Here is an 8,442-nt window from a genome sequence, read left to right as displayed (position 1 = left end):
TGTAATTATTTTGTAGAATTTAATTACTGGTAAAGATATGGCATAAATGCAAAAATACCAATACATTAATATGTGTAGTATGTTGTATAACATTTCAAGTTAATCATGTGGATTGGCAGTTGTTACTTTTGGTTGCGTTTTAGAAAGATCCATTTGATCTAAACGGCAAATCATAAAAAAACATAAAAACAAGATAATCAAATTATTAAAAAGAATCAACACGAAAAAAGTATTAGAAATTACGGTGTCTGGAGAAAAAAATACTCTGTTGAGTTCACCAAAAACATTTTTTTTTAAAGATAGATTTTTCGCATCCCATCCTCGGAAACCTGTGTTTTCTTGATGAATTCGTTTTCATGTGTTCGTTTAATAACTACATTCTTTCCTTATCAATATAGAGAAAACTGCAAGATATGATTAATTTGTAATTCACTGTCAAGCTGTTTAATATTAGGTTCACCTTTTCAATAAGATTGTCGTTCTCGCTGATCACTTTGTAAGCCCTTCTTGCTGCTTTTAGATCAACATTCAGACCATTGACTTCGTTTGGTCTGAAAATATGAAGTACAAACATTAAAAACCGAACCCGAATATTTTTAAGAAATCAACTAAACAGAAATTTTAATTACTTTCTTATCGCCCATAGAAACGAAGTTTCGATCGTCGCACATTACAACAAGAGATAGGGCACAAATTTCAGGCTATTGATGTTACTTTTGGTTTATTTTCCAAAAGTAATTGGACAATCCAAAGATAAGCTACGGATGTTTCATAAATTAACAATGATAAATGTAGATATAAAACAAGATGAATGACTTGCGAAATTATTATCCTTTTAACACATCATCATTACCCTGTTTGGCGGAAGGATGCATTTAGGCAAGCGGGAGATGAGAACACCATGCTTGCTTGTCGGAAAGGGGCACTCTCTTCAGTGATGTCTCCTTGCATGTCACTTAAACTCTGCAGCAGTCCAGCAGATAGTGTACCGATCTCCCGTCCAGGAGTAATTGAAATATGGACATCTTTCCTCTGAGGGTAACAAAAGAAAAGGCATGGAATGAATTCCAGCTCATTTTCATGCTCGAAATGGTATCAACGTCATAATACATCATAACCAGCATTTTAGCTCAGGTATGTGAGGTTAAATCTATGACTTTTTGACAAAACGTAATACTTAACAACTTACCTCAAATTTATTATTGAATATACAGTATATCTTTTTCTATGTTTCGAATATTAACATTTTTAGGTTGTCAGGCACAAGAGCAACAACAAAAACCATAACATACAAATAGAAGTACACATACCACTGGTTCATCCTGCTCTATGATAAAGATGTTTTCCTGTCCAGCGCACAGTCGGCGCCAGGTTCGTGGTTGCCTTTGATGGTTCTCCTGACCAACACAGGTTATGCCAGATACATCTTTCAACGTTTCTCCCGCATGACCGTCATGTTCGTTGGTGACTGAAGGTGTATCAAATGTAGCAGAAAGATCAGTGATGCCTTCCTCATCATCCTCGACATCATCTCTGCGGGTTCCTTCTTCGAATCTTTCGACATGTTCGTAGTCCTCTACAGGCCTTGATGGTTCCCAGACCTTTGGATCAAAGCCGTAACGACCAGGTGGCCAATCAGTGGACGATTCAGGTTCAAACAAGTCAACCATCGAAGCTCCTTCAAGGGGTTCAAGCTGTACATTTCCACCCTTTTGGACCTTCTCATGATCAAGAACGAAGACCCCATTGGTGATTTCATCAACTGCATATATACATCGACTGCAGGGAACGGCAAGAGAGAAATCTAAAGTGTCGAAATATGTTGCTATATCCTGTTTTTTCAGTGGTGGATTCACAATAAACTATTTTATCTCATTAATGTTGACTCATTTTTAGCATCTTTTGAAATATTTTTTAAGCTTGTGGTATTGATCCATGAAAGACACAACATTGCCACGATAGAATCATGTGTACCCTGTGGTAAGTACATCGACAAATGTAATAGTGGTCCATGTACATGTATTTGATAATCTTAGTTAATTCAGCCACCGATTTAAATCAATAAAAGTGTATAATGGTACCTGTGGACAACACTGCATAATTATCATAATACTGTACATCTATTATCTTGGTTCTAAAAGATATCAACAGATTAAAACCATCTGTAAACCATCAAAGTCGATGTTTTTATAGTAATAACAAAAAAGAAAACATTGAAGAGCTATAGCAAAAAAAAAATAAATAAATAGGCTTACGGTCAAACTTGTCTATAAAGGCCACCCAAGAAACAGAAAAAGCGGCCACTACATACAGGTGGTCTTTATAGAGATAACATTAATAAAGGTATGACTGAAAAAAAACGAAAAACATGTCTACATGAACGCATACTTTGTTGATTGTAGGAAAGAGAACGTGCGTCCGGGTCGTCCAGGTCTCAGTTCAGACTTGCCCCATTCGTCGGACTCACAAGGGCACCTGTCTAGACCCATACCATATACCAACAGCTGGCCATTCTACCAAAAGGAAAAAACGCGAAATTTAAGAAAAGCGTTGTTCAAGGAGTATAATCACAAAACAATAATTTGTATATTTTTGGAAGATATGAAATCTCCTTACTAAAACTACATCAGGCATCCAACTGTTTAATGATTACAAGAGATGGGGGGAGTAAATATAATATTAAAGGGAAATCCAAAATTGACATAAATTACTAAAGAGCAAAGGCAGAAAATCAGAAAGTTTGAATGAAATCTGATTTTTTTTTTTTTTTTTTAAGTTGTTAATATCTAAAAGTTGTAAACATTACAGGTGTAGGTTTATCAAATTCACCGAATCGGTAATGTCTTTGTGATGTAAATGCAGACAACTTTCCGATCTGTTCAAACACTCAAAATGACAGAAATATCAATTTTCTTTAAATCTATACGAATCAGGAGGGTGTTTAATCCTTGGAGGACCTATAATGATATGTATTTATGGGTTAGGGTACGTTTTCTGGGGGTAATATAATTAACATAAAGAATGGTAAAAAATCCCTTGGACTGACAAAGTTAATAATGAGGAAGTTCTTAGAAGAGCTGGAGAGCAAAGGAAAATGAAACGTGAAATGAGGATTAGGCAGTTGAAGTTCATGGGTCACTTTGCTTTCCAACATAGCAGGAGATGGATTGCCCGTTTACTCTTAGAAGGCCTCCCTTATTGTCTCCATGTGCCACAATATATTCATCATGGGATAGATGTACCATAGGCTTCAAGAATATTTAAAAAAAAAGTTGTCATGGAGTTAATCAAGACCGGAAATGTGTCATTTTTAAAAATTCATAGTGTTGCACAAACAATCCCCGGCTGGGCCATCAACCGGTGCGTATTGGTTTGTGCAAAATTGCACGTGCGGCAACCTCGCGTGGAGGCGAAGAACGCAACCAGTTTACAAAAGTGTGTTGACTGGTCCTTCTGCCTCTCTCAAAATTGCTACATCGTCATTTCATCTTGTTAAGAGTATAGTACCGATGCTCGAACCCATGACCTTCGAAACTGGGTCCAGTGTTTAAACCACGCAACTACGAAACGTCTTTAAACGTGTTCCTACCTGTTTAAGGAAGCTTGTATGGTGCATTCCGCACGAGACAACATTGACATTGCCTTGTGATAAGGAACACAACTTGACCGGTAGCTTCACATCTAAAGAAGTGTGTTGGAAGATAAGACAGTTTGACATAGGTTAATAGAAATGTACGTACTACACATCCTGGTATCAAGCAAGACTGTATCCAGTGAACCATTACCAAAACAAAAACATTAAATATAATATGCTATACATGATAGCATTCCTATCCACCACGCAATAAGGTACATAATACCCTGACGTATTATTTTAGGAATTGTTTTTATTCCTTTTTTTCCTTTCTTTTTTACAATTTTCTTGTCCCTTTTTTTGGTTGTTGTTGTTGTTGCTTGGTTGCTTGACGACGTGTCATGAAGTATTTAGAAACAAAGATGCAATATTATAGTAATAATGACTGATATGAGAGACGCAGTTGTTTTTATACGCTCAAGTGGAGGTAACATCGTGCTATCGCCCCAAGGCATGCCGAGGGGTGATATCACGATGTAACCTCCCCGAGAGCCTATAAAACAACTATGCCTCGAATAATAAATCATTCATTATAACTCGTATACCGAAGAGGGTCATAAAATACATGTGCGACTTACCAATCATGGTAATCAAGTTTGTTTACGCTATTAAGACCTAGAAATCTAATCTCAATAGGGTGTCTGATCGCGCACCACTCGAGTCTGTGTGCTAAAATCCTTCCCATTGAGATTGCACGCATATATCCATATGCAGTCTAGATCTACGTGTAATCATACCCGCCTACCAGTCAATAGTCTTTTGAAAAGTGCACTAGGGCGCTTTTCAAAAACTATTGACTGGTTTTGGCAGTTTACGTTTCTTTAATACGCGAATTGATAAATTAACGACTCCAATTTCGACCAATCAGATGGCTTGATTTCTAAAGTGAGGTATATAATAGCAATTATTATCTTTTACAGGCTTCCAAGTTGTACAATAAATCAGTGTATTTAATATTTTTAGCGCAGCACCCGGATGACGGATCAATTAATATTGTTTTCGTATTGCCCTGTCATCCGGGAACTTCAACTGCCAATAGAATATTGCTCGATTATCGAAAATCTACAGCATTTTACCGAGATAAATCAAATGTTGTTATTTCGCTAGTCGTCCTGATATAGATAATAATAATACGAATACTGTAGGGCTTTGTTTTCGTGTGATAAAAGAATATATTATATAAATACTGTCGCTTACCATCTAACTTCTGTAATCCCAACTGCCCATGCGTGTTACTGCCCCACACAAAGATTGACCCGGTAGTGGAAAGAGCAACGGAGTGAGCGCCGCCAGCGGCAATGTGTTGCACGGGAATTCCCCAGAGACCTTCGATTTCAATGGGTTTCTCTGCATGGTCCTTTGCTTCCTTCGCGGCCCACTTGGTCTCCACACCTAGCTGACCATGACGGTTGCAACCCCATGAAAACAGCCGCCCATCTAGCAAAAAGGCAGTGAAATCAGTTCCATTCTTACAATATACACACACAGGCGCTGTTGCGATTGCCTAGTTAACAATGCAACGAATCACGTATCCGTTATTAGGAAATAAAATGAAAGTAAACTTAAGACATCAATGAGATTATTAAAACTAGTTAGATGGGGAAAAAGAAAAATTACTGAATCATGGAGGTAAAAAATATAACATGTTAAATCTCTTATAGCTTAGATAGGCCTATGTCGTTTTCAATTCTTTGATTTTTCATCTAAGCTTTCGTTAAGATATTGTTTTGATAGCATCTTTCGAAGAATCTGTGTCGGCAAAGCATTACCACATTAAAGATATCGAGGAATCATATATAGATGACAATTATAAAGAATTAAAACAGTAAGACAGAACTTTCAAAAAGAGCTTAAAGGCAAATACTAAGAAAGTAGGGAACACTTCACAGTAAATAAAGAGCCCTCATCGTTCACTTCGACGCAGTGTGTACAAAAGACCTATGGTAAATCTTGTAAAGTCAACCTGCTGTTGAAATTTTAAGCGCCTAAATTATCCTCTTAATATTTGAACGATTAGTCATACACAATACTTGAAGCATATACATAACAAATATTTTAGATCTATCCCCAGTATTAATTTCCTGAAAATGTATGATTCAATATTCAGTATATTTTGTCTCATGGATGTCTTTAATAAACATACTACCTTGAATTAAACGATGAGGGCGTTATGAGCCTATTTCGAAGATCAGGACAATTATCCCGTGAGCAATCAAATCAGAAATTTACCTTCTGATTTTCTTCGGGGGTGGGGTGGGGGTAATTCTCCATGGGGTAATTGCCCTTAGGGGGGGGGGGGGTTATTTTCCGGGGTTTATTTCCCAGGGGATTATTGTCCTAGAACTGTTTTGGAAGTATTTGATTGCCAGCGGTTTTCCAAAGTTGTGTCGGGACTTGAATAGAAAGACGTATTACCTAGAGTGAGTGCGATTGAATGGACGTCTCCGCAGGCAATCTGGATGACGTCATAGTTTGAGAGTTCCTCGATCAATCTGAAAACATGCATGTTGTAGAATGATTAAAGGTAGGATATTTTACCGACATCACCACTGCTGTAATGTATCAAAGAGATTCGATCATACACAGTATGTCCTCAGTTATGTATTTTCAATTGCGCCATCTTTCGGTGAAGGCATACAGAATGATTTCCGGTTCCTGTCAAGGAGTTGGTAATGCATCATGGCTGTCGATTCGGGACATTGTGAGCAGCACATGGCAGTATACGTTAATCAAAATAGTGTGAGTAAAATATTCTTACATTAAGATCAATTTAAATCAACACTTTTAAAATTGGCTGACTAAAATTAATAATTGTGATGGGAGCCTATAGTTGTGTGCAAACTTGCACTTGTGGCAAATAGGCAACCAAAGTGTAAATGTATTCCGGAAATATCGTCGCGAACCAAGAGGTCGATTTTTCAATAAGTTGCATGTCCCCCGGCCAAACCAAAATTAATTAATTATCTGTATGCCAGAATTTGATTTACGCATCGTATATATGAAAAGGGAAATATGCTCTGATTTATGCCCCCCCCCCCCTCCCCCCCCCCCCCAACTCCCTTGGCGGCAATTCCATAATCCAAAAGGCACCTGTTATATATTAGTAGTTGACTGGTTGACAATCGCTGTATAAGCATTTTATTATTTTTTTTATGTTTAAGTGAACTCTACAGTCTAACTTGTTTAGGGGCTAATCAGTCATAGAGGAATGTAGGAGTAAATGCACAAAGCAGTCTTGTGTATGCCAATTTGCATACTCTCTCTCTCTCTCTTTCTACTACCCCCCCCCCCCCCACCTCCGACCGGTACTAGGACAATTACCCCTTGGGCAATGACCCCCCCCCCCCCACCCCCGGCCAATTACCATCGGGAAAATTACCCCCGAGGACAATTACCACCCGGAAAATTACCCCCCGAGGACAATCATCTCTTGAGGACAACTCCCTCCCCCCCCCCCCTCCAATAAAAAATTCTGCTTTTATTTATAAAAACCAACTTATTATCAGGGTGGACTTCCCCTTTAATAAACAGGTGATAATTGTCGGGATAATTGACCTCGGGGGAAGGTTGTCCTTGGTTGTCTTGGGGGGGGGGGGGGTATTGTCCTACGAGGTTCCGGGGTCGGGGGGGGGGTAGTTTTCTGGAGGTGATTGTCAACGGGGCTATTGTCCTGATACGCCTGCGGCCATATAATCCTGGATCCGGCAGTTAACCTAACCTTGGTGTGAAGTCTTGTGTAATCTGGCTCTGGTTATCATATCTCTGCTTCTTTTTCCGAATACCAAGCTGCCCGACATCGTTCCTACCCCAGCTGTAGACCCGACCATCGGCAGAGAGGGCAAGGAAGTGATGTCGACCACAGCATACGCTCACGATGTCAACGCAGGGTTCATTCTCCTCTTCGGATGTCGGGAAGATCACCTCGACTGGTTTGAGAGGAGGTTGAGAATATTTAATTGAAATTATTTGGTAAATATCAGGCCTCTATTTACACATTTAAGGTATGTTAAGATAGTAAAGGGATCAAAATCCCTCCAAGCAAAAAACGAAAGAAAAACGGGTGAAACAAAAAGCGAGGGTGGACGGCTATCAAGAAAAGAATAAAGGATCGGGTTCAATATACGAAGCTTTCGACAAACACAAAAGTCAGAACTTCAGTGACCCCCCCCCCCCCCCCCCCATGCTCATTATATTCAATCATCTGTACTAATTCAGCATTCTTCTTGGGGGAAGAAGAAAACAAATTTATCACCACTATCAAACTTTAGCCTGATATTAGGCCTATGCCAGTATTAATGTATTATTGATTCACATGTTCTGAACAGAGGAGAAAAATCTTTGCACTCTCTCGCTCTCTTCCTCTCTCTCTCTCTGTCTCTCTCTTTTATTGTTGAATGAATTTGTCAACTTATTGATGCAACAATCTGGAAAAATATATATATTTTTAACCCATTGCTTCCGGAATCCTTTGCTCTTCCCATTAAGCCTATTTTCCAGTATTCATCAATTTCTCACCATAATTCTCCTGTTTGCTAACGCCTTTCGGGTCACAGGTGTAGACACGCCCATTAAAGGTTGTCATGACAACGCACTCTGTGTTACCGCAGGCATCTTTGATCGGATAACCTTCTAAAGATGTCCTTTTGAGCATCATGATAGCATCACCATCATCCGAATAGTCCCATGAAGCCATTGTGTTGTTTCTAGGAGAGCAAAGAAGTACTATAAGTTAACTAAAAACCGAGAAACGGTTTTATTTATGAAAAAAAAAAAACATGCGGACGATAGACCACGCATTCAAATTAATT

At 38.7% G+C, this 8,442-nt stretch overlaps 1 protein-coding gene across 1 annotated transcript; it reads right to left on the bottom strand.

The window, feature by feature from the left end:
- Positions 1-122: 122 nt before the first annotated feature.
- Positions 123-8,366, bottom strand: LOC115922467 (regulator of chromosome condensation-like). Its single transcript, XM_030981367.1, has 10 exons — positions 8,150-8,366; positions 7,353-7,560; positions 6,050-6,126; positions 4,832-5,071; positions 3,590-3,681; positions 2,389-2,513; positions 1,311-1,779; positions 854-1,032; positions 461-551; positions 123-158 (listed from the first exon to the last, which is right to left on the bottom strand). The coding sequence occupies exons 1-10, from the start codon at positions 8,325-8,327 to the stop codon at positions 123-125; spliced, it is 1,695 nt and encodes a 564-aa protein (XP_030837227.1). The 5' UTR covers positions 8,328-8,366.
- Positions 8,367-8,442: the final 76 nt, after the last annotated feature.

This window comes from Strongylocentrotus purpuratus, unplaced genomic scaffold (assembly GCF_000002235.5).
Source record: "Strongylocentrotus purpuratus isolate Spur 01 unplaced genomic scaffold, Spur_5.0 spur5_scaffold_12, whole genome shotgun sequence".
Classification (NCBI taxonomy): Eukaryota; Metazoa; Echinodermata; class Echinoidea; order Camarodonta; family Strongylocentrotidae; genus Strongylocentrotus; species Strongylocentrotus purpuratus.
Note: the sequence above shows the minus strand (reverse complement) of the source record. Positions and strands in the feature narration are given on the sequence as shown.

Excerpts from the sequence above, each read along its gene's own strand:
- LOC115922467 (XM_030981367.1), bottom strand. The coding sequence starts at position 8,327 with ATGGCTTCATGGGACTATTCGGATGATGGTGATGCTATCATGATGCTC. Across the intron at positions 5,072-6,049 it reads TTCAATCGCACTCACTCTAG|ATGGGCGGCTGTTTTCATGG; the intron begins GTAATACGTCTT and ends CCTTTTTGCTAG. Across the intron at positions 1,033-1,310 it reads TAGAGCAGGATGAACCAGTG|AGGAAAGATGTCCATATTTC; the intron begins GTATGTGTACTT and ends TGTTACCCTCAG.